The sequence below is a fragment of the Bos grunniens genome, chromosome 16 (genome assembly GCF_055505025.1).
Source record: "Bos grunniens cultivar Pamir isolate PY7600 chromosome 16, Bosgru_T2T1.0, whole genome shotgun sequence".
In the NCBI taxonomy this organism is placed as follows: Eukaryota; Metazoa; Chordata; class Mammalia; order Artiodactyla; family Bovidae; genus Bos; species Bos grunniens.
Window position 1 is genome coordinate 7,926,056 of NC_141180.1, and position 25,413 is coordinate 7,951,468.

Sequence of the window (25,413 nt, forward strand, 5' to 3'; positions counted from 1 at the left end):
GCTTAATTTGCTCCTTTTGGTTTTATGCATTTTGACGCAGCCAAGGGTATGTGAGGATTTCCCCATAGTCCTTTAAATGCTATAAAACTTTAATATAGCAAGATAAAAACAATAATAAGCCATGCCTCCAAGCCCTCACATTTAGTTCTTTGAGTTAGACACTGATTTAGATTTTCAAGTACTTGCACTGCTTTAAATGCTCTTGTGTCTTTCCTTACCCTCTATCCCCTCTGAAATGAAAATTATATTTTTACCCATAGAATGTTTACAATTCTTAAATTATCATCATAATGGCCTTTACATGCATCACCCAATGCAATTTAATCTGGTTCAGGATAAAGCCAAGACGGATGCCCAATTCCCAGTTTTAGGCTTGCAACTCTGAAACATCTTTTGGAAAAAAATGAAATAGTGCTCCTGAAAGTCTGTTGAGTTAGTCTGTTTTCAGCATAATTGCCTTCTCTCAGCTTCCTAATACCCTTAAAACCTCTGAGAGTCTTTAATGTACAAAGTTCAACAAAAATACCTTCAAAGCAGATTAGTTCTAATTATGTTTAATATTTGTTTGCTGCTTTATTGAATAAACTACATTTGCTTTAAGAAAAAAAAATTCACTTAACTGCACGTCAGTCACCCAAATTTTAAGCATAGGAATGAAATGGAAAACATTTATTACACAAATTTAATTACAATTCTAAGAAATAAACATGCAAATTAGATAGGGTTCAATTTGCAGATGCTAATCCTCATCCTTGATCTTGTTCCTTTCCTCCCTGATTTTCAGTCTGTGCCTCTTCTTGATTCCTAGGGAGCCAGGCAGCAAGAGGTTTGGTTTTTCACAGTCGGAGGATCACTGTTTTAAAGAAGTGTTATATTTAGCACATCTGGCATAGTAGCAGTAAACAAACATTATAGTCTTTGTAACACTTTTGCGCAGGTGCCTTCCCCCCCCCCCCATTTTATTAGGTCTCTGCCTTCCAAGCCTCTGCGTTCATTGCACCTGAAATGACCCATCTCGACTATGGAGGGGTCCCTAGACAGAAGTTATGAATTAATGTTTCAAAAAAACAAACTCCAGTGGAGCCCAATATAGAGGAAAATTACTATTTGCAAAATAATGTGATTCCAGGGCTTATTCTCTTGACCAAGAACAACCTCCTTTATTACTTTTTTTAAAAATTTATTTCCTGGAGGTTTTCCCTGGAGGCTCACCCACCCAGAAAGAGTTGCCAATTCCAGTTGCAGTCCGACCAAGGTTGCTTTTTTGATACACTACACACACACAGCTCCGGCGGGGAACGGGCGGGGGCGGGCGGCGAGGGGAGAAGAACTGCTCGGGTCCTGCAAACACAGCTGTTTCTCATCTCCGTTTGCTGTGGCAAAGGAGAAGAAAGTCTTTTGCAAAGGGTGGGAAAGGCGCAGAATCTTTTTTTTTTTTTTAATCACACGCATACACAACAACAACAAAAGTAAACCAAATTTTTTAAAAAGAGAGAAGACGTCTCAGAAGGTTGCAGGGTGAATATATTCTTCGGCTGCAGCCGAACCCCCCAGGGCGAAGGGGCCGGAGCCCGGGAGCGCGTGGGGTCGGGGCTGCGGGCTGGAGCTGGGCCCGCGTGTCCCCGGGCACCGGGAGGGGAGGGGAGGGGAGGGCGGGAAGGAGGGAAGGAGGCAGGGGGCGGGCTGGGGTGGGGGCGAGGGGAGGGCGCCCCGTGTGCTGCCTGAGGAGCAGCGGCGGCGGCGGCGGCGGCGGGAGGGAGGGAAGGAGGGAGGCGAGCGGGCGCGCTTGTCATGTTGCCTCGCTCACCCTGGGGGCATCGTGCAGAACCTCTCCTCGGAAATCCACGGGGAAATGGCAAACAGGATTGACGGGTTTCACACGCTCCTCGCTAGACAGAGCCGCTCATTACCATAACCGTCTGCAGCGACGGCGGCGCGGCGCCCCAGTCGCGGCGGCGGGACCTGCCGGGACCCTCGCCCGCCGCGTACCCGCGGCCGCCACCAGCACCAGCACCGGCACCCGCGCCTCCCTGGACCGGGCCGGGCCCCGCACGCGCGGAGTGTGCACCGGCGGCCGGGCTGGCGCCGAGCCCGGAGCGGGCCAGCAGCAGCTCGAGCGCCGCGGCCGCCGCCGCCTCCCGGCTGACCCCGCGGTAAGAGCCGGGCTGGGCGCGGGCGGCGGGCGGCGGCCGGGGGCGGAGAGGCCGGGCCGGGTTGGAGGGCGACGGCCGGTCCCCTCCGGCGTCTGCGGTCGTGGACCGGCTCCCCCGCGCCCCCCGCCGGCCCGGCGATCGCCGAGTGGGCGCGCACCGGCCGGAGCGGGACCCGGGCGGTCGGTGGAGGGGGTGGAGGGGTGGAAGAAGGGGAGAAGCCGGGGAGCCTCTGCGCGCGGAGGCGGCGCGGGCTTTTCTCCGCGGGGCTGGCGTGCGCCGCGGAGCCTGTACCCGGGCGGGAGCGGCCGCCGCCCGCGCGCGCACCGAGCCGACTCTAGGGGCCGGTGGGGACCGCGGCTCCGATGACACCCTGGGGTCCTCAGTAGCCGCTTAGTCGCCTATCCCCGGGTGCAGAGTCAGTAGGAGGCATGCCCCACCACCACCATCCCCAAGGTCTGGATAACGCCGCGGCGGTTGGCAGGTGGGGAGGGAAGGACGGTGGATGTCAAGAGCGCGCGTTTGCAAGAAAAAGGAAGAGCTGTAAGAGCTGACACCTTCTGTCCCCCCACCCCCCGCCACCTCCGCCCCCGCACCCTCCCCGGCAGCCGGGCCGCGCTGCGGGCGGCGGCGGCGGCTCCTCTGTCCTCAGCTCACCTCCCTGGCGGGCCCGGTTGCTGCCCGCCTGGTCCACGCCTCCGCCTCTCTCCTCCCTTCCTCCCCTCCCGCCTCCGCGGCCCTAGCAACTTTCCGGAGTGTGCCCGGCCGGGACCGCAGAGGCGGCGGGGGGCGGGAGGAGGAGGGGGGAGAGGCGGCCGCGCGAGCCGAGGGTGGTGCGGGCCGGGCGGGAGGCGCGGGCCGAGTCCCGGCCGCTCGGGTCCCGCGGAGGCGGAGGGCGCTCCCGCAGCCCCGGGGCTCCGGGCGGGTTTGGCCGGCGAGGGAAGGGAGGGCCGGGCAGGCATCTGCTGCGGGCTGGAGCGCGGGCCGGGGCCAGCCTCGTCAGAGCCCTGCCAACCGCCGTGAGTCATTTCCTTGGAATCCTACCTTTGGTGTTTATTTCCCTTAGAAGGAAACTTGGTTTAAAAAAAAAAAAGAAAAGAAGAAAGAGTAATCATAGCTGTTATTCTTCAGGAGAGGCGCACGGCTCCAGCACCGCGGAAAGACAACTTGCCTTTGTTCCCAGACACTTGGGGTGGTGTTTACTTTCTCCCGCGGCCGAGGGCCGGCGGGGCTCTGCCGGCTCTCCCCCGAGAGGGGCTCAGGCTGGGGCCCCCGACCCCCGGGGGTGTGTCACTGTGGGGACTCGGACATCGGCTGCTGCCCGCCTGCAGGGGGTGGGTCTCCAAACCTCAGACCCCAGTCTTGGGCGTGGGATGGGGAGACCTGGCACCCCGGGCTGGGCTTGGACCCCCGGGTCCCCCAGCCTCATCCCCCTCTGGTTTGGCACCCCATTCCCAGCCGCAGGATCAGACCTAAATCTTTTGGCCTTTCAAAGCAGCAGCTGAAAAATGTATTTCCCAGGGCAGACAGGTGTACTGCAGAGACTGGTAGAAAAGCGACATCTGCCTATTTGGAAGGGTTGAAAGATTTTTATTCCACTCACCCAGACCCTGCCACCACCAACCCAGGCTGTTGATAGCTTGTTAGGGACAATGGCAGATCAAGGGCTTGATTCCACCTGGGCAGGATATCTAAGACTGACAACCTCAAGATGTATTGAAAATATCAGCTCTTTTATTTCCGTGCTTTTCAGTATTGGAGTTAGACCTCTGAACTGCTCTAATGCTCTTAATAAAATGTTTTCCAATGATGGATGAGAGGGATGGGGTGGGCAAAGAATGACTGAGATCCCCTGTTGGATGGCAGGCATCACTGAATCTGCAGCTATCCTGTCCTCTGTGCCAGCCACTCCTATTAGCATCATAATGGCTCCAAGGAGAGAAGAAGCCCAAATCATCTGGAAGAACCATAGTGTGTAAAACCGCCTGGTAACTTTACTGTGAACATTTGCTGGCAAAACTTGACACTTTAGCCCTGGGCCTTTGGGGAATGCTTGAGCTGTCATTCTGCTACCTTGGCTGACAAAGCAGACATGCAGGAGCCTGAGGAGAAAAGATTAAGGGCTTTCTAGTTTTTATTTTTTAAACCCTCTTATAGACAAAACACACTTTAACACCTTTCTTTTGCATCCACTCACCTCTGATGTTAAAAAAAAAAAAAAACTACCATAAATGTGCATCTCTGTGACTTTATCTAGTATTCACAGCTCATACATTTGTGAATTTCAACTTCTGAACTCAGTAGCAGAATTACAATGTAAATCTCACTGAGAAAAAAATGACAGTTCGGATGTGTACACAAAATACAAATAAAACGATCATGTGATATCATGGCTTACTGCCCCATTCTCCCAATTCTTCATGAACATTGAACTTGCCTCCTTAATTTGCTAACATCCCAGTGTAAGTTCTAAATCGACTAGGAAGACTCAATTGCAAAATTTCCTCCCCGCTCCCAAATAATTCCAACTCATTTATATTTTATTCAGACTTTAATATAAAGTACTTGTGGAACTCAGCCTCTCCAGTTGAGGATTTTGTGTGTAAAAGTTTCCCATTCAAAAAAAAAAAAAACAACTTACTGAAACTAGATAGTATAAAAGAAAGAAACAAATAGCCAAGATAAAAACTATTATGCCATGATTCAAGCTCAGATGCATAAGAGTAGAATTTCATGTGCTGGAAACAATACTAACAAATAGAAACACTGAAATCCTTAACCAAAAAACTATACAAGGATAAGTCATTAAAATATAAACACACTCTTACTAACATAAAACAGCACAGGGCCCATATAATGTCCTATTAAACAAAGGTAATTGCTGCTAGGGGCCTGCAAATGTTTCTCTTGTCTTACGGGGTATGGATTTGTCAACCTGCTTTAGTTTATATGTAATAAAATTTCCACATAGGCAAAAAACATGGATCTTATTCCCAGAGTCCAACACAAAAGTAAGTGTAAATTTCAAGCGAGAAAATAACTTGCAGTCAATGAGACAGGGCTATGGACTCTGAGAAAAAGCTCTATAATTGTTGTGCTCCTGGCAGTGGCATTTCCTGATAACAATTGTCTCTTAGAATAAGGTAAGAAATTGGACCATTTCATGAGAGTCTTCCAGGGAACAGATTATCATGAGGCTTGATACCTTGTTTGGATGCTGAGTTTGAGCATCCATTCTATTGGGTGATAGAATGGCTTAGTTTGTGAAATCAGTGTGATCTAAATTTCTTGATTGATGACTCAAAGAACAGAATAAATGGTGTGTCTGACCATTTCTTTTTATAGAACTTTTTTTTTTTCTTGAAATAAGGTTTTCCAACAAGTCCTTGCTGCCACTTTTAAAAGAAAAGGTAGGTAGTTCAGACAGGGAGGCCTGGCTTGCTGCAGTCCATGGGTCGAAAAAGTTGGACACGACTTGGCGACTGAACAGCAAAGGTGGTTTAGTGGCCTAAATCAGCTGGGTCCTCTGACCCAGCCACTGACCTGGACATGTCCCCTGTATGTCAGAAGGCCGGGCTTCCTTCTTCACTGAGGTTGGGAAAGAATTTCGGGTCTCAGGGAGAAACCTGGGTGGTGGATGGAGTCACTGCTGCCAAGAGCTTCTCGCGTAGCCAGAAGGACATTTCCACTCAAGCCATTTCCCTTTCGCCTGGTGCCTTTCCTCCTTTACCTGGAAGTGGCCCCTTGTTTTAACATGTAGGTAATAATAGTCTCCTGAAAGACAACAGTAGATTACCCTTAGCCCCCAAACATTACAGGCTGTATAATTTGGAGAAGAAAGCAAGAACTAGACCCTTAGCGTCTTTCAAAGACAAATCAGTCTTCAAGAAAGCAGACTTGACATCACTCTTTGTGACCGTTCTTTAAACGGCACAGTGAGATAGTGGAGGTTTGGGCCTCAAAGGAATCGGGCGGTTAATAAGGCACTGAGGCTGCTGGCTGTCACCACTGATCTATGGCCCTGAGGCCTTTTGGTTTCTTCCCCCTTGCACTCACTCTGGACCCCACCTCAAGCCCTACTTAGGACCAGGTAAAGACACTGAGCCCCCAGGGGAACAGCCCCACCACCCCAGGTGCAGAGCAGCCCAGGGCACGTCTTAAGAGCAGAGAGGTCTCCCAGTCTCCCCGCAGACCCTGGGGAAGGGTGTGAACTGCCCAGGAGGGCAGTGCTGTGCTGCCTCTTGGAAAGTTTCTGCCTTGCGTCTGAGCTTTGCGGTGTAGAGTTGTCGGCTGCCTCTGGCCCTGAAGCCCTGGCTCCTGTTTAATATTCCGCCTGCTCCGTTGATGTTGTGCTTGGCTCCTGTGGGACTGCAACTCACGGCTGGAAACTGGAGCCAATTTTCTGTCTTCATCTCTCAGTGTTTTGACTGGAGGCAGATCCAGTTCAGGCCGATCAGGGCTGGTGGAAACAACTACCAAGTGTGTCTCTGTCTGCTTCGCTTTGGGAGAAGAAAGTGGAGGGAGCCCCAACATGTTGTAGAGGAACTGGCCCTGCGGAAACCGAGGAAGAGGGGGCCACGGGCAAGTGGAACAGACCAAACCTGAGAGCATCAGATGGAATTCCGCTGAAGATTCCTGCCTCCCCCAGCCTTTTCTTTTGATTGATTAGTGGATTTCATCAAAGGAGACTCTCGGGGGACTTGACTAGAAAATTGATTTTGCCTTATTAATAGAAAGGAAGCGGCAAGGGTTTTGGCCTTGCCTCTTAGGGGTACATTTTCTGTGGGAAGGTCAGGAGGAAAATGTGTTTAGAAGGCAAGGCAGCTGTCTGGAAGAGGGCTGAGGGGAATCTGAGAACAATAAGAAATGGGGTTTTAAAGATCCGCCCATGAAATGCAGATTGCTGAACACAGAGGCTGAGCTAATAGCTGCAAGAGAGTTTACTGAGATTTTTCTTTGAAAAAAAAAAAAAAAATGTTTCGGGACAAAGAGGAGGAGCAAGAAGTAAAAGTTTCCCAAAGCAAAGGAAGGAAGATGCCAAGGCCATGCTCTGGCTTGCTCTTGATTAGGGCTCTTTTCTTTTTTTTTTTTTTTCTTTTTTCAGATCTGAGGCTGTCAGAGATGACTCTGGTTCTGTCCATGAATAGATTCTGCGAGCCCATTGTCTCGGAAGGAGCTGCTGAAATTGCTGGGTACCAGACACTATGGGAGGCTGACAGCTACGGAGGCCTGAGCCCCCCGGGGCCGGCTCAGGCTCCCCTGCAGGGAGACCGGGGAGCCGGTCCCCCCCTGGCAGGTACTGCCTTTGACCTTTCCCTGCTGCCCTCTGTGGCCAGACTGGTAGATGAGGGTGGTGTCTGGGGTGCCCTCCTGAGCTGAGAGTGCTCCAGGGACTCCAAGGTCCCAAGGAAAGGACCAGGAGTGATGTTAATTGCATGCAGACCTGAGTTTCCCTGTGCTGCTGCTTCAGGTAAAAGTCAGGCATTTGTATTTTTAAGAGACCCAAAGCAGATCTTGAAACTCTTCAGTCTGAGTTTCAATTTTCTACCCTCTGGAACTGTATGGATCTCTCAGTGCTACACAAGCCCTGGGTGGGCTTGACAATGAAATCTTTATCCCATGAGACATAAAGGAATGTGCCCTTTGGGCCAGCAGCTATGTGGCTCTTCTTTTTATTAAGCACACAATTGCCTTTGGTATTATAGGTAAAAAAATTTGTAAGCCCAGAAAAAAATATGTTCTCCCTGATTCATTATTCCTATGCTGTAAGGTGAGTTCCTTTGGATTTTTGTGTGCTACTAGGTTGGAAAAAAAGCCAAAACCTAAAATGAAAACAAGTACTTGGTGATGTCCGATTTGCTAAAAAGGAGTAAAAGCTTGGTCTTTGAAAATTAGACCCTATTTTTATTCATGGTTGATATGTTGGATTTTTGAGAGCAAAGAGGACTTTTGTTACCCTGAAGTTTAATTTTAAATGAAAAAATTTGAATTTCATATTTTGAAAGAAGGGATATTATAACTCCAGTGTGCAGATAATCATTTGTTTACTTACTGAGAGCCAGTAATATTTAAAAGTTGTTCAGTGATTAGTGCTTACAGTTAAATAATAGATACATACATTTGAAAAATGGTGTTATCATGAATTTAAGTAAATAATCTGAATAAATACCAGTATTATTTAGTTATTACAATACTTCCCTTTTTGAATTTTGCTGTTTGCCTGTGCATAGAATTACGATTCTGAATATTTTGTAAATGCTAAAATATGTCATTTTCCTCTATAATTGTCTAGAAATCCTTTCCTGGCCTGGGTCACAGGATTCCTCATGATAGCAACTATTAAGACTAATGTTTATTTTTAATCACCACATGTACAGACAAATACGTAGCCAAGTTATCTTCTAGAAGGCAAGGAAAGAAAAGCATTTTGTTTGGAGAACCTCTGGCAAACCGCATGTCATTTGTCATATCTGATTTATTACCACAGGATCACATTACAGGGGAATTTCAAATCCTATAACAACATCCAAGATCACATACTTTAAGAGGAAGTATGTGGAAGAAGAGGATTTTCACCCACCACTCAGCAGCTGTAGCCATAAAGTATGTTTTTTTAATAGTCATTATTTTTATTAAGAGTTTAAGATACTTAGTAACAGTTGCTTGATCCATTTCCAGAAATTAAATTGTTCCACCCAAGCAATGAAAATGAGCCACTTCTCAGCAGAGCTAGATTAATCGTTGTCACTTTTTGGGGTCCTGGGTTATTTTTCACAAGTATTTGAAGAAAGAGCCAGCAAGAACTCCTTTGTCCAGAAATAACAGAATTATATAATCCAAGAAATGCCTTTTTTTTTTTCCACTAATGATTTCATTTTTCTCAAGTTGCGTTCAGGGTTCATGGTAACTGGCGCTTTCACATGTGCAGAAATGCACTTGTTCTTCCCAGACCTGCTCCCCGTCTCTGAGCTCAGGCTCCCGTGGCCAGGGCCACCTGTGTGCCCACCTGGGGATAGTCACCCAGGGCTTTCCTGACCTCTCAGAGGTGGACTCTCTGTCCTTTGAATGTGTGCATGAAAGTAGAAGTGTCCTTCATGGTACGTTTATTACATATGTTTTGTTTGTGAAAATATATAATTTATTCCCAAGAGAAAAACCAAAGCTAACTTTTTTTGCATGAATAAGAAGGAAATGACAGGATCGGGAAAGCACACAGAAGTCTAAAACTGGCTAAGCTTTTGAAATACCAATGCCTTTTCCTATGGTTACCTTCTTTCAGAAACTATCTGCTAACTTAGTGGAGGAGAGGATAACCCAGGCCATAGTTGTTTGAAATGCAGAGAGGATGTTTAATTTTTTTCTAATTCATCTTCCTGTCTTCTCACTCCATTGCCCCCCCTCCCCCCGAGCCTTTAGACGTTGCTCTGACCCTGCTCATAAAAGGACATCAGCATGCCTTGGCAGGTGCTGGGCTTTTCCGTGTATGTGTAGTTCCTGCCTTTGGTCAGCTTGGGCTGGTTTAATTCACAGCTCCTGAGGTTAGCTTTTTTTTTTTTAATGACCTGGAAGAGCTGGGCCCCAGGACAGAAGCATTTTATGTCCATTTTGGTTTCTCTGTTGTGGCTGTAGCAGTTTTCCAAACTGCTGCCAGTTTGTGCCAACCATCACACAGTAATGGCATCACATAACCTGGGAGTGAGTCCTCTGAGTTCCGTTCTGCATCTCTCCTGCCCAATTCCAGAAAAAGCCTACTGTGGCCCTGCAACCAGCAGTTCCCTTTAGGGTTTGAGCCTCTTTCATTATTTTCGTCCCTCTATCAGGCAAACATAATTGCAAGAATGAAACCCAGAAAAACAGCACAGGCAGAGTGAGCTCATTCTCCTTGATGTCTCTCCTAGGGTTTGAGATATACTTAGGATGACCTGCAACTTGGCATCTTCTAAAAAACATTTATTGACATAGAATAAATGAGTATGTGTGTGTGCATGTATATTTGTATACACACACATAAAGGCCCAGAGTTTCCCAGGTGGCGCTAGTGGTAAAGAACCCACTTGCCCATGCAGGAGACATAAGAGACTCAGGTTCTATCCCTGGGTCAGGAAGATCCCCTGGAGGAGGGCATGGCAACCCACCCCAGTATTCTTGCCTGGAGAATCCCATGGACAGAGGAGCCTGGTGGGCTATGATCCAGAGGGTTGCAAAGAGTCCATAGGGATGCCCAGAGTCAGACAGGACTGAAGTGAGTTAGCACGCACATTAAGGCCCAAGTGTCATAAGAGTCCAGCTTGATAAATTTCACAAAGTGTGAAATAGCCATGTAACTGGCATCCAGATTAAGAAACAATGTAATGAGCAACTTAGAGCCTCCCCAGTGTCCCTCTCTAGTCACCATTTCTCAGCTCTCCAAAGAAACTCCTCCTCACTTCTAACAGCATAGGTTAGTTTGGTGCATTTCGCCACCCCCCTCACTGCATCATTAAAGAGCGGACATCCTGACCTGTCCCTGCCGAGGTCTGAGTTGTGGCTGGATTCCCTAGTGCTCAACATCACCAGTCAGTCTGCTGGGAAGGGGAGACGTTAGCAGCCCCCAGGAGAGCATTGCTAAATGAACCCGAGGGAAACCAGACCATAGCATCCCCAGGCCCAGAAACTGCCAAGAGAGAAATGTGCTGGGATGATATTTTAATAAAGCCCACTTCCTAAGCTTTCTCTTCCCTTTTTGATTTTTAGACCATCTCAATCTTTGAGGAGCGAGCCCACATCCTTTATATGTCCTTAGAAAAGCTAAAGTTTATCGATGATCCTGAAGTGTACCTCCGAAGATCTGTCCTTATAAACAATCTGATGAAAAGGATCCATGGAGAAATTATCATGCAGAATAACTGGTGCTTTCCTGCCTGCTCTTTCAATGGCGCCTCTGCCCAGGAGTGGTTTATGGCTCAAGACTGTCCTTACCGGAAACGACCTCGGATGGCCAAAGAGGAGTGTGAAAAGTTTCACGCCTGCTGCTTGTACCAGGAATGTGGTGGTCACTACCTAAATTTACCCCTTTCGGTCAATGCTAATGTCGGAAGTGCCTCCACCACTGCCTCTTCTTCCTCCCCCTCCTCGTCTTCCTCCTCCTCTCCCCCTCTGCCTTTACCGAGCTGTTCCCAGCAGGTGGATTTTGATATAGGCAGCGCACCTGTTTACAAGGGTGATGGCCAGATACCTGCCAGTGAAATCTTTGTTACTAACGTCCGGTCACTTGGTGTTCAGGAAAAGGCCAAATTAAATGATGAGAAAGTAAATGATGATACCAACAGGGATGGTGGTCCTCTGAGCCATGGACCTGTGGGCAACGACCTTGCTTTTGAGGGCAAAGGCCAATTTTATGATTATTTTGAGACTGGATATAACGAAAAAAGCAATGTAAGTGAGTCTTGGAAAAAGTCCTTAAGGAAAAAGGAGCCTTCACCGAGTAACAAACTGTGCTGCAGCAAAGGCAGTAAAATATGAGCCATCTTCTCCCGCAAACTTTGAAGCATGCACAGCATGATCAATTAGCTCCCATAAATTTTATTTTGAATGGATTTTATAGTTTTGTACAACTGACAATTATGCCATGAACATGCCATGTCGTTTAAATGCCTGGAGAGCAGATTGCATAAAACATCTGTATTGTAGGCATCGGCAAGCTACTCATAAATGTGGTGACGTTACCGAGAAGACAGTTGACTTAACACTTAAACGTATATCTTAGTTTTCTTACCGAGAAGATCAGCAGATCAGACTGGGGGACAGTGTGCCCTTGCGCTATTTCCACGACCCGCAAGGAGCCTGTCACTAGCGAGGAGCCTTCCACCTGTTTGCCAGTTAATTAGGTAGTTATTTGGTAAGCAAATCAATATAACCAGCAAAGGATGTCTGCTTCTTCTCTATGATACAGTATTTTTTTCTGAATAAAAGACTGAGGACAGGGAGCTAGAAGAAACGGCTTCCTGGTGCTGTTAAATATTTGGATTCAACCGTCTTGTGTGACAGAGGGAAATAGGATAGGAGGAAATGAAACACCTGACCAGGGGCAACAATCAAGGATATGAGTAGAGGGTGATCCCTGCAAGTTCCTGGCTTGCCTGTGATGGGTGATGAGGCTTTTAGAAAGGTGTTATACAGGGCGATTTTTGGTGCCTTACTTTATCTTAATTTTTGCCAATGTGAAAATTAAGGATAAATCAAGAGTACAGCAGGGATTTAACAAACAGGAAAAAAAATACAAACACAGGGTGGATCAATATTGTTTGGAAATCTTTAACGTCGAACTATTGTGTTCAACTTTTGATTCAACATCTCTATTCTTCCTTTATTTTTTGATGCCCAATTGCTTTTGGATTTGGCATTTTTAGAAAGGGATGGAGGAAACAATAGAGAGAGCTGTTAGAGACCAGCACTAGCTGCTCAAGCTTTTCTATGGCAACGGTCTGTTGCTGGGGTTTGGGTTTTCTGGGTTTTGGGTTGTTTTGTTTTCTTGTCCAATGAAGTTCATGAACCAGTAGCATGCATCATACTTTAATCTGTTTTGCATCATTTCACTCGTTTAGATTATAAAAGCATGTGGTTTTTTATATATGACTTTTGCTGTTGATTACGAAGCACAATGTTAATACACGATGTGGTGATCAATAAGTTTTAAAGAATGTAAAGGTTTTCGTTTGGGAAAAGTTATTTTGGAGAAATGGGACTCATGTCGGCAAAAGCTCCTATGTATTTGGCCAACATTTTTCTCAGTCGTTTTTTTTCATGTGTACATTGGCCAGAGTGTTCAGAGGGGCCCCTCTGACCATCCTTCCTTCCATGCCAGCTACTCCTCCTGCTAAACTCTATTTCCATTTCCGAGGTTACTGACTGACTTGGGCCTCCTTACACAATACTTCACGGGAACCAAATTCCAAATGGAGGAAATAAGTTAAGTCCTCCCCGTTTCTCCAAGATAAAGCTTTTTTTATTATTGCTATTAATATTAAATATAGGTCTCATTCATACAGTGTATGAGTAGGATCGTCATTTGGACAATGTCCACAAGGACCAATTTTTAAAACCCGTTCTTGTGTTATGGCTGAATAGTCTAGTGATGTTTTGTCCTTTATTTTCAATATATGATAAACATTTGATGTTGAAAACTTAGATGATAGATGCTTGTATATGAATGTGTTGTAATAAAGTGAGGTTTTCTTGATATATATTTATTAAAATGATCAAAATTCATTCAGATGTTCGTATTTTAATGACTGTTGGCTGTTTCTCTTTTCCGTTGCTCGTTCTCCTTTAAAAGAAAAACTCAAAGTCACTAGAAACGGTCATGGACAGTGGCCACACAGGCATTTTCAGAGTGAGAGAGCGCTTTTTGAGAGGCCCATCCAACAGGTGTTTTAGAATGGTCCTAGTTTGTAGGTTTACATTTCTGTTGATTTAAGAGCATAGTGTTAATATACGACGTGCTTGGTGATGGATAAGGTTTTATCTTAAAGGATCTGAAGACTTTTTGGCTTTTGTGAAGTTTCTGAAAAAAATAGCATAATGTGAAGTCATAAATATTGAATCCTAACGGATTCCCTTCGAATTGTCAGATTGTCAATTGACAGTTGTCATCTATAAGTGGTTCAAACAGCTGTGGAGGTATTCCATTTAATTCTGTATTATTGTTATTCTTAGAGGCCAGTATTGCACTTGGTGCAAGAGGCGAGCTTGGAACTTCCCAGGTGGTCCAGTGGTTAAGACTGTGCTTCCATTGCGGGGGTGAGGACTCAGTCCCTGGTGGGGAAACTAAGACCCTGCGCGCCACCTGGAGCGGCCAAAAATCTTTTTAAAGGGAGTGGGCAAGCTAGTTGGAAAGTAATTTGCCAAAAGCAGCATTCTTATGAGCATACCACATCTTGGAAATTTGAATATGAAAGAAAGGACTTTGTTTTTAAACTGCGCCCCCGCCTCCAGCGTTACCGGATAATGGTGGCCAAAGCTGTGAAATGATGGAGTTGGTGATTTTCTAGAGAATGCACCAGTGCTTCTCTGAAGGATGAGACCTGCTTTTGAATCCAGTAGCATTAAAATGCATCATAGTTTGTAATCAAGTTTTTGAGTGTAGGACAGTTCCAGCATACTTAAAAGAACACATTTTCTTTAAAGAAAAAAAATCATCCCTAAACATCCATCCAAATATCAAAAATGTTCCTAGTGTTGTTACGAAAGCATTATGGCCTCCTGTGTGATATCTACTCAAGAGATATTAAGTTAGATTTTCCTGAGTGGACAAGGCTCCCCTTCATTGTAAGTTAAGCCTCTGAATTGGGTTCTGTAGTTATATCCTCAGAGATGGGAAAAGTTAAGACCGCGCTCCACACCACACTACTGTCTCTCTATCTGGAAATAATACTCTGCTTTCTTTGCTTTAAGGAAAATCTCATAGGGCCAGAATCCAGACTTTTACAATTTAAATGAGGGGAAATCTTCACTCCAGAAAATGGCCCAGCTCCCCGAAGTTTGCCTTTAATTGCTACTCCCCTAGGCACCTAGGTGCGTGTCTTTAACCAAATCATTAACCTCCGTCTCTGGTCCTTCCTCTCTTCAAGTGGGTGATTTGTAGATGAGAGCCTGGCAAAGGCTCTTTAAAAGGGTAAAGGTATCATCATGTTATGCTTCGATTCTTAAATCCTATTATTCTATAGTTCACCTTGAAGAGGTCCTAGGGATAAGACAGTAAGGACATGAACCTGGGGGGAAAGTAGGAAAAACTTAAGCCAGGTGAAAATAAATGACTAGTTGACAGCAATCAATAATTAGGGTCAAGCATCTTTGGCCTGATATTTGAAGACAATGGAAATGTTGAACATCTTAACTGCTACTTTGTTACATAGATGCTGAAGCAAGTGCATGTAAGGTCTTTGCTTTTAGAGCTCATAGATAACTTCATCAAAGCATGGCTACCCGCCCCTCCAAATGTGAACTTGTATTACAGCTTTCCTTGAGTACTTCCTTTCTGTATCCAGAGCAAAGAACAACTTGCAGAAAACATGGGTGTTAAGAGGTGTCAAACTCACAATAAATATCAGGCAGGGATATGAGGACGTTTGCAATGCAGCTAAGCTTTTATATCCCTCAAACAAACTATGAGCAAAAAACGTTTCTGAAAATAATTAGCTGTTCAAATCCATTTTTATGACAGCCCCTGAAATTTGTAGTCATTGTATTTGTAGTGCAATCACATTGCTGCCAGTTTTACTAGGCCTTTTCAAAAACAAGGATTTGGCATGGCATTAATAATGATGGTTTAAACTAGATACAGAAATGTCCCGTGAAGATAAGAATGAAATCAATATTTAAATAATAAAAGAGACAATATATGTTTTCTAGGAATTCATTTTAAGATTGTTGTGTTTTGATTCTGTGGTTTAAAATAAATGCATTAAGGATCTTTTAAATGAACTACATGATGCCTTCGGTGCTTTCTTAGAGTTATATAGTATAGTGAATAAGCAAGGTCTAATCTCTTCCCTTGGCTAAAACTTCTCCATTTTATGTGATGTAGCTACATAACCTGAGGTGAAACAGTTACTAGTTTAGAGATTGTTTCCAGCCCTGTGTACTTGCCATATTTTAGCTGGGAGAATTCACTTAGGAAAAGCACTTGCAAAGATGTAAGTTATGAACACTTGAATCTCGCATCCTGCCATAAAGTGCATCAGCAAGTGAGTTTAATAAAACATGCTGTTTAAAATAGTCTGTAATTTCCTGTTTCTGCATTTCCCTTCACTATCTGTGACAGGCTGAAGAGCGATGACTAAACGAAGGGAATTTACACAAGCTAGTCTGGTGGTGTTTGCAAACCATCACCATGAGATTCTTCTTCTTTGGTAAACAATTCTCTGGTGGGCTGTCTATGGCTGTTTTTTTCCCCTTGGTGTTGGTCCAATTTGTTAATTTTTAAAATGCAAACCACTTATTCACAGCCTGGAAACACCTGCTTTTGACCGCAATGAAACTGATGGAACGCACGGAGATGAAATTAGTCATTTCTCATGAAATTTCCCATATTTCTCAACGCCTTTTGAGGCAACTATTGCCTTGATTTGAAATTATGAAACCTTATAAAATGCCGTATCTTGGGGAGAGAACACACACAGAAAAGAACTTGCAGAGATGCAAGTTGCGACCTTGCTTCCTGCTGAGATCCCAAGACAGTGGGTAAATAGCAGAACCCTGGGGACGGGGGCTGGCTTTCAACAGACATTACCACCATCCAGGTCATTCCATGGGAGCAGCTGAGTCCAGGCATCAGGTGTGGTTCTCCATGACACTGTCCGATTGGTCTGCTCGCACTGAAACTCAGCCTGGATATTTCTAGACAGGGTGCTTTTTTTGCAGATGTCTTCTGAGACAACTGCAATGTGCTAAGCTCAGTTCAGTTCAGATGTGACATAGCCCTTGTATTCTAGCCATCTAGAAGTGAGCAGATCTCTGAAATGCACCTGGCACAGCGCCCTGGCATCTATACCATCCTCAAAACTCATACCACCCCTGTCTGCATAATAAGGAAAAGATGGAGAATGACAGGCAGCAAGGCAAGGGATTTCAGCAACAGGTTGGGGAGTTGATCTCTGATGGAGTGGAGGGGACGAAGTCTGAGGAGTGCCGCCCTCTGCATGCACTGAGTGTACTTTTTTAAGGAGCAAGATTAAAAAGGAAAGAAGGCGATTTAGGGGGGAGGGGTCAAACCTGTTTATAAAGACAGGAAAAACCATTTCAGGAACTAAAGGATTTCCTTAATGTTTTTTTCAAGAAGAGAGAAATGGCTTGTCTGTCCTTTCAGGGAGCTGGGAGGGGCTCTCATTGTTCTTCAAGCCTGTAGATGCTGTGCTTTTCAAACAACCCACCAAACTGTCTTTGTGAGTAGGTAAAGGCGTTAGCTCATCTCTCCTGTTCCGTTCGGGCACAGGGGTTGTGGGTTTCTCATGAAGCTAGAATGTAGCACAGAGTTAATAGAGTGGGATTTGGAGTCAAACTCCCGAACACAAATTCCAGCTCTGCTAATGTAGTGTGGAAACTTGGCCTTGGCCAGCAAGCCATTTTACTTCCTAGTGCCTCACTTTTCTTGTCTGTAAAATGGGGTGGCATTGCTGTACCCACCTTGTCAGGTTGTCAGGATTCAAGACTTTAATATTAGGGAAGTGACTTGACTTTGCCTGGATGTACACATTATGGATGTAAAATAGTGAGCCTCCATAACTTCTCCACTAATGTGCCTGGATCCTTTGAAGGCTGGAGGTGACAGTACCAGATCCTCTCTTTGGGGAAAGTATTCTGCCTCCTGGATTTGAAATTAAATAGGGGGATGGTGTCAAACCTTCGAACCCAGTCAAACCTGTGAACCCAGGACCCTTAGACAGCTATGAAAATAGTCATTGGTGTTTCTGAGATATTTTTAATATTTCAAAAGCTTATTGGAAATCATAATGTTTCTAATCAATTGTGCAGGAAATAGTCACATTTCTGTACCTGGTCATATTTCTTTACCTTTGGTTAGAATTAAATCATCTCTGAGTTAACACAGATCAGACTAGGAAGAAACTCAAAACATGAAGGCATTATCTTTAATAAATGCAATTTATATTGAGGATAGACTTTTTTGGAACACTGGCTATGGGAAAGGAGTAAGAGGTATCCTTTACAAATGAAAAGATTAAAAACCACTAACCTCTGACTCAACCCTAGGATTTGCCAAAGATCAAGTTTATCCAATCACTATATTGAATGATTCTCTTAGACCTGATTTTTACTCAGGAAAAAAAATACAGTTTTGAGTAAATAGATTTATTAATCAGATCAGTCGCTCAGTCATGTCCGACTCTTTGTGACCCCATGAATCGAAGCACGCCAGGCCTCCTTGTCCATCACCAACTCCCGGAGTTCACTCAGACTCACGTCCATCGAGTCAGTGATGCCATCCAGCCATCTCATCCTCTGTCGTCCCCTTCTCCTCTTGCCTCCAATCCCTCCCAGCATCAGAGTCTTTTCCAATGAGTCAACTCTTTGCATGAGGTAGCCAAAGTACTGGAGTTTCAGCTTTAGCATCATTCCTTCCAAAGAAATCCCAGGGCTGATCTCCTTCAGAATGGACTGGTTGGATCTCCTTGCAGTCCAAGGGACTCTCAAGAGTCTTCTCCAACACCACCGTTCAAAAGCATCAATTCTTTGGCGCTTAGCCTTCTTCACAGTCCAACTCTCACATCCATACATGACCACAGGAAAAACCATAGCCTTGACTAGACAGACCTTTGTTGGCAAAGTAATGTCTCTGCTTTTGAATATGCTATCTAGGTTGGTCATAACTTTCCTTCCAAGGAGTAAGCGTCTTTTAATTGCATGGCTGCAGTCACCATCTGCAGTGATTTTGGAGCCCAGAAAAATAAAGTCTGACACTGTTTCCACTGTTTCCCCATCTATTTCCCATGAAGTGATGGGACCGGATGCCATGATCTTCGTTTTCTGAATGTTGAGCTTTAAGCCAACTTTTTCACTCTCCACTTTCACTTTCATCAAGAGGCCTTTTAGTTCCTCTTCACTTTCTGCCATAAGGGTGGTGTCATCTGCATATCTGAGGTTATTGATATTTCTCCTGGCAATCTTGATTCCAGCTTGTGTTTCTTCCAGTCTAGCGTTTCTCATGATGTACTCTGCATATAAGTTAAATAAACAGGGTGACAACATACAGCCTTGACGAACTCCTTTTCCTATTTGGAATCAGTCGGCATTATTCTTCATGGTTCTATATCTAATCATGGAGGCCAAAGCAGAATTTTCTGTATAATTATAACATTGAGGATGTGGCCTCAAAGTAGTTATAAAAAAACTATGAAAGTTTCCACTTACGAGACCTAAGTTTAAAAAGTTCAGCTAAGGAGTGCTTGTCCCTACTTCAAAATCTTGTATTTTCCCTATGTTGTCTATAAACTCAGAGTCTTAACTGATGACTTAAATGCAAACAGGGTTTCATATTTAAAAAATTACATTTCTATCTCTCTCAATGTTCCAAGAGTATATATTTTCCCAAAAGGTCAGGTATACCTGTAGTGATGCTCGTTGATTGTTAGGACTGAAATGACCACAAAAACTGAACCATATGGTTTGAGAAAAAAAATTGGTGCCAGAATGAGAGAAAATGCAGTGTTGTGCTATGATGGCTCCAGAACTTCTCTGGGACAGATTCTTCTACCCAACTGGGCTCTAGGATCTCATGGGTGACACCAGTAGCTATCATTTGTGCCAGCAAACAGCTGAGAGGGGCATGGGGTGGGGGTGGGAGAGGCAGGACACCTCAACCTGCCCAGGGAGATCCAGGCTGGCCAGCTCCAGACTCTTGTTCTCCGCAGCAGCTGGAGTAGATTTTTGGTTTTTTCAGTTAGTAGGATTCCTACCAATAAGGACAGTCAATCAGAATTCTTAACTAGTCCAGCCTTAACCTAGTTGCTTTTAGCCCAGATGACAGCATGCAAGGGACATGAAGCATGGGGTTGGGGGGGCATGTGTCTTTCTATCTGGAAATGGTACCAGTCCTGCACAGGAAGGACCCACAAGGAAATCTTGGGGCCATAGGTCCACCCGGGTGTTGTAATAGATGGTGAATGAATAGATAAAGGCTTGGAAGAACCCTGGGATGGAATTTGCAAGAATTGATTGATTTCCAGTTCTTACTGTCGCTATAGAGCAGTCAAGGTTTAACTCATTCTAAAATGGTGTAACTTCTTGTTTTCTTACAGTCCCTTGCATTGGTTTCTGATCAAATGACTGCTGTTTCTTAACCATAAAATTATAACCAACTTAATGTTGAGAGCTCTAGATTGGGAGTTAGGGGACAGGTTCTTGCCTGGCTTTAACTACTCCCTCGGCTACCCACTAGCTGTCTAACCATCTATAATACCCTAACTTTTCTGGGTCTTAATTTCCCATCTGTCAAATGATGAGGCTGCCCTCAAAGGACCTCTAAGATGGGTCTCCTCTGGCCTTAACATCAGGGACTCAAAACAACCAGAGAGCTTTCCGAAGATTTTCACTAGAATTTTGTACCGGCTCACTCCATCCTTTCCTTCCCCAGGATGCCCTTATTATTCGCCTCCCCGCCCGGTGAACCCAAGACATTGCTTTGGGATGTTTCTTAAAGAATAAATCTCTTGAGTTTTCCGGTCCAGATGATTGTTTTCTGCATATGGCTGCTAACCAATTGCCTGAAATACATTCCTCCAGATACGCCACGCTCCCCCGCGGTGTCTCAGTACATGTACCCTCCCCCTTCCCGGAGAGGTCTCTCCCCCACCCCAACCTATTAGCTCCACACATTCGCAGCCAGCCAGGCACAGCGCCGCTCCGCCTGATGCAAAGATTGTCCTTCCCTTCAAGCAACCAGCCTGGCTGCACTACGCAGGCAGGAGATCCGAGAACCCTCTTCTCTCTCGTGTTTACGAGTAATAAAATAGCGGACTTGCCCCCTTCTTTTTATGAAGGCAGTCCTTGCAGCTGTGACTGTAACTCTTGTTGGGTTGTTGTTTTTTTTTTGCATATGAGCCAAGATTATGGTCCCATAACCCAATTAGTGTCATTTGGTGGTGGTCCAAGTGCTTCCCCTGCTCGAGTTTTAATTTGGGGATCCCCGGAGGCTCCACATCTGTAGCCGGCCTGTTCTTCCTCTCCCCTTATTTGCTCGAGGTTTATGGGAGGATTAGCTGTGTGGTCTGGGAGGCGGCTGCTTCCCTTTCATCCACACGGCTCTCGAGCCGCCGAGGAGCCTTTTACTTTTCATCCAGCCCTGGCACCTGGAGGCGGCAGCCTGGGCGACTGGAATGAATCAGTGGATGCCCGGCAGGCCCCGAGGGGCGCGGCCCTGCAAGCGTGGGGGAGGGGAGGACGCGAGGGAGGGGGGAGCCGCTCAGGAGTCGGGGTGGGGTGGGGTGGGGTGGGGTGGGGGGCGGCTCACCACCCCACCAGGCTGGGCCAAGCTGGGATCCAGAGCGCAGGTCGCCGAGCATACGCCCCCCCCTCCCCCCCCGCCACACACACACACACACACACACACACACACACACACACAGCACACACACAGCACACACACCCCGCCCCCACTCCCTGGCTGGCGAGGACTGGCGAGGGCTCGGGGCGCTCATTGTGCAGGCAGCTGGCACCAGCTGGGAAGGGGAATTAGCATAACAAAGAGCCGGAGCGAGCGCCGCGCGGCCCGGCGGGGGCTCTGCACAGCGCCCCAGGCTCGGAGGAGCCGCGCTGTCACCCAGCAGCCGCGCGCCCCGGGCCGCCGGGGGCCAGAGACCCTCGGGGTTGCGGGGCGGGACCCCACTGCCGGCATCCGCGCCCCCTGGCCAGGTCGGCCAGAGCCCCGGCCGCCAGGGGAGGCAGCGGGGGTGGGTGTGAGTGTCGGCGAACGCGAGAGCAGGCGCGCGCGTTTGTGTGTGTGTTCGCGCGCGCGCGCGGGCACGGATGCTGCGGGCCCCTCTGAGTGTGCGTGTGCGCGTGGGCGTGCCTGTGACTCTGTCCGAGACCACCTGCAACGCAGAGGGGACCCACTCGCTCCCTCCCCACCTAGGCCTCTTTGGGTTTTGCTTCCCTGGGGCGGAAAGGAGTCGCTGGTTCCCAACTTTGGCGGACCCGTGGAACCCTCTGGGGACCTTTTACAATCCCACCCACCACCACCACCCCCCGGCCACTGCACCCCAGACTCGCTAATAACAGGCCCTCGGGGCTCTCCAGCGCGGTCTCCCACCCGTCCTAAGGTGAGAGTCGGACAGAAGCCGACCTGGCCCCCAGCCAGCGCCCGAGGAGGCGAAGGCCGCCCAGCCCTGCGTTTGGGGCCTCGGAGCTTCGCCCTCGCCGGCTGAGGTCAAGTGCACAGTCCTCCCACACTACCGCTCGGGTCTCCTCAAGCTTCCGACTGGGCAACTTTATCGCCGAGTTTGCATAGCATCCTTAGAGCTGCCCGTGGGAAGAAAAGTATCGGAAACTAGGCCTCTGTTGAGTCACGAAAGGTCAACAAAGCAGCAAATTCGGCCGACCGAACTGGAGCCCAGGACCGGGGGACTCGAGGCCCACGATCTTGCCACTGTGACATTAGAAACAAACACCGCTGTTTCATGCGCAGCAGACGTCAGACTGAACCAGCCGGGTCGGGTCCCTGGAAGGACCCTGGGAGGACCGTGGGGAAGAGTGGACCCACGGCCCGAGATGGCTGACACAGACCGGAAGGCATCCCTAGAACACGCCCGCGGCCTCTCCTCCAGGCGGGATGACTGCGCCACCTTTGACCTGACCGCCGCCTCCTCCGCTCGGCCCCGCCCGCAGTCCAGCCCCCTGCAGACCCCGGCTCCCAGCCCACTTCCTACAGGAAGGAAAAAGGACTGCACAAGCCGTTCGCCGCCACCCAGGAGCTGTCGGCAGCTGCGCCGCCGGGGGCGGGGCGAGCGGGGTGGGGTGGGGTGGGATGGGGAGCGCCGCAGCTCCCACCCAGGGACCCCGGAGCTCCATCTCCGCGCCTCGGGGCCAGCTCCTGGGTCGCGCCTCGCTGCCCCGCGCACGCTCCTTGCTTGCGGGCGCCGGGCGTCTTTGAGGTTTCTTACGAGTTCCGTGATTGCAGTCCCTGGCCTAGGCTGTCTGCACAACCCCCCAGGAGAGGGAGAGGAGAACTGTAATGAGCTGCGGGGGGCTGTATCAGTCCCAGGCTCCCTCGCCACCCGGAGGTGTGCGTTTCCAGGAGTGCAGCCTCCATCAGGCGCTTAGCACCAGCATCCTCTGCAGCGGAAGGGACCTCCGTCTCAGGCTTTCACTCGCCCTTCTCGCAGTCCGGGGGACCAAGGTGCGGGGAGGTGAAGGAAATCTCCAGGTTTCACAGCTCTCTGACTGCCCGCTCAGCTTCGCTCAGCTGCACACCAAGGCTCTTTGATAGGCCAACCCGGGTGCTTATTACTAGGCCCCTATTCCACAGTCAGAGCCCCAGCGCCCAGGAAAGGAGCGGCCCTAGGAATGCAGGCGGCAGCTGCCCTTGGAGGTGCCCTGGAGAGGAGCAGTGTAGAAACCCTGGGCCCCTGGCCTGAGCGCTGGCCCTGAGTGTGGCAGGTGAACTGGTGGTCTGAAGGGGCTGGTGGTGTCTGATGTTATTATTATTAAGAGTTTAGAATTCTCCTAGGTTCTAACAACTGCATTCATTCTCAATAAATGGTTTCTTAATAATCATTTTAATTAGCAAAAAGGCTGTCTTATTAAAGCTAATTAAAGGCAATTTGGGAACCTTATTTTCATACAATCATAAAATTAGAGAAACAAGAGGCTGGAGAAAAGGGGAATGTCTCAGTCTTTCTGCAGAGGGGGCAGGGAGGAGCTGGCAAGGGAGACCCTACCCCCAAGCCAGGCCTGCAGGCCTGGAGTGCCCCGGGGGATGGGCAGGGACCTTCAGTCTTGCAGAGGCTCCTGATGTGCTGGGGACAGCTTCTGGGAGCGAACCTGTGTCCACATTCTCCAGCTGGAGTCTGTGTCCCCTAACCCTCTCCCTCTGTCCGGTAATTGGCTAGTTTTCTCCCTCTAGGTATCTCTCAATGGGAATGAACTGCCATTACAGCCCTAACTGACCCCAGACCTCACTCCTTCTCCAAAGCTCCCCTTCTGTCGCCACGCATTCCTTCTGGTCCATTCTGTGTCTGACTGTTCAGAATCACCAGGCTACCAGTTTTCTCCCCTTCTCAGGCTTCTCAATGCCCTCCAGATCTCAGCTCAGGCCGATTGCCCAACCCCACCTTCTGCCCAGCCACTTTGTCTCCTCAGTATTCTCCCCTGCTGACCTGCTCCTTCTCATCTCACAGCCATCACCCCAGCTTCTCCCTTGGCCTGGGGTAACCTTGCTCCGTATCCTCACTTATGCAAAGAGTAACTTCCCCTCAAGGCCAATTCAAGGTCCACATTTTGTATGAAATCTTTCCAAGCTATTACAGGCTGGTCTGCGATATATGAAATGTAACATCCCCTCCCCTATCTATAATGACTTTTCAACTAGAATGTTTTTAAATTATAAAGTAGGAATTAAACATGGGTTTTAGCATTAGTGACCTCAGTTAAAATCCTGGCTTTCCATAAATATGGGAAGTGGTTTACAGGCATATCCTCGCTATAAGTACCTTGTGTCTAGAAGATGCCTTGACTTTCCTGAGCTCTGGTTTCCTCGTGAGGAAATGTGTGTATGTGCTAATTCACTTCATTCGTGTCTGACTCCTTGCGACCCTATGGACTGTAGCCCACCGGGCTCCTCTGTTCATGGGATTCTCCAGGCAAGAATCCTGCAGTGGGTTGCCGTGCCCTCCTCCAGCATGAGTAAATGAGGCTGATAGTAATACCTACACAACCAGGTTGCGTGTGTTAGTCGCTCAGTTGTGTACGACTCTTTGCGACCCCATGGACTATATAGCCCACCAGGGTCCTCTGTCCATGGAATTTTCCAGGCAAGGATACTGGAATGGGTTGCCATTTCCTTCTCCAGGGGATCTTCCCGACCAGGGATTGAACCTGGGTCTCCTGCATTGCAGGTGGATGCTTTACCATCTGAGCTACTAGGGAAGTCTGTACCAGTCTGTGGGATATGTAAGTAGATAAGGGTGTAAGTCATTTTATACAATGTAGGCGTATGATGCTAATAGCTCTGTGATCATTGTCCTTGTTGATGTGGGACACAATTCAGGGGGTATGAACAAGGGATTCCCTGGCTGCCTGAACTCCTGCCAGCCTCGTCTCTAGGGGTTTCAGTGCCTCAGAGCCTCCCTTTCATCCCTTCTCTCCAGGGTTCCTTCCAAACCTTGGAATAGTATTCTTCTCTGGGGACCACAGGACAGCTGTTTGTGGGCACATACTTACTCCCAGCGTCTAGTGTCAGAACTCAGCACAAGAAAGACGCTGGACCAAAGGTCACCTCCTTGCTTTCTTGCTTTAAGTTGCTCAGCCACCATCTTCAGCAATCCTTTCTATAAATGAACTCATTCTGACAGTTAAAAAGAGCTCTCCAGTAAATGCTACTGTAACACAGACAGTTCTTGCCTGTGCTTGAAAACGTAGCTTGGGATATCTGCAGATTTTGCGCAGCAGACCTTGCACTTGTCCTTATCTGTTGCTTAGGCTGCAGGACAGGGAGTGGCTGTGCATCAGCCAGAGCCTCCCTGGCTGTTCACCCCTGAGCATCCTTTCCATGAAG

At 47.6% G+C, this 25,413-nt stretch overlaps 2 protein-coding genes across 5 annotated transcripts; one reads left to right on the top strand and one right to left on the bottom strand.

The window, feature by feature from the left end:
• Positions 1 to 538: 538 nt before the first annotated feature.
• On the bottom strand, positions 539 to 3,178 carry LOC147356111 (uncharacterized). The gene is made up of 4 exons (XM_086345858.1): positions 2,836 to 3,178; positions 1,808 to 2,542; positions 1,217 to 1,373; positions 539 to 853 (listed from the first exon to the last, which is right to left on the bottom strand). Exons 1-2 carry the CDS (start codon positions 3,176 to 3,178, stop codon positions 1,890 to 1,892), a joined length of 996 nt encoding a protein of 331 aa, XP_086201984.1. The 3' UTR covers positions 539 to 853; positions 1,217 to 1,373; positions 1,808 to 1,889.
• On the top strand, positions 2,014 to 13,397 carry SERTAD4 (SERTA domain containing 4). 4 transcript variants are annotated; one of them, XM_086342302.1, is made up of 4 exons: positions 2,014 to 2,153; positions 7,255 to 7,446; positions 8,638 to 8,753; positions 10,884 to 13,397. In XM_086342302.1, exons 2-4 carry the CDS (start codon positions 7,272 to 7,274, stop codon positions 11,649 to 11,651), a joined length of 1,059 nt encoding a protein of 352 aa, XP_086198428.1. In that variant the 5' UTR covers positions 2,014 to 2,153; positions 7,255 to 7,271; the 3' UTR covers positions 11,652 to 13,397. The 4 variants fall into 4 exon arrangements, with proteins under 4 accessions (XP_086198428.1, XP_086198430.1, XP_086198426.1 ...); XM_086342304.1 differs by lacking the exon at positions 2,014 to 2,153 and adding an exon at positions 2,720 to 3,169; XM_086342303.1 differs by lacking the exon at positions 2,014 to 2,153 and adding an exon at positions 6,593 to 6,731.
• Positions 13,398 to 25,413: the final 12,016 nt, after the last annotated feature.

What these genes read in the sequence shown, in the direction of transcription:
- LOC147356111 (XM_086345858.1), bottom strand. Translation starts at nt 3,178, where the DNA reads ATGACTCACGGCGGTTGGCAGGGCTCTGACGAGGCTGGCCCCGGCCCG. An exon ending in GAGGCGGAGGCGTGGACCAG is followed by an intron (nt 2,543 to 2,835) that starts GCGGGCAGCAAC and finishes TAGGCGACTAAG; the next exon opens with CGGCTACTGAGGACCCCAGG.
- SERTAD4 (XM_086342300.1), top strand. Translation starts at nt 7,125, where the DNA reads ATGTTTCGGGACAAAGAGGAGGAGCAAGAAGTAAAAGTTTCCCAAAGC. An exon ending in AGCCGGTCCCCCCCTGGCAG is followed by an intron (nt 7,447 to 8,637) that starts GTACTGCCTTTG and finishes TTATTACCACAG; the next exon opens with GATCACATTACAGGGGAATT. An exon ending in TCAGCAGCTGTAGCCATAAA is followed by an intron (nt 8,754 to 10,883) that starts GTATGTTTTTTT and finishes TTTGATTTTTAG; the next exon opens with ACCATCTCAATCTTTGAGGA.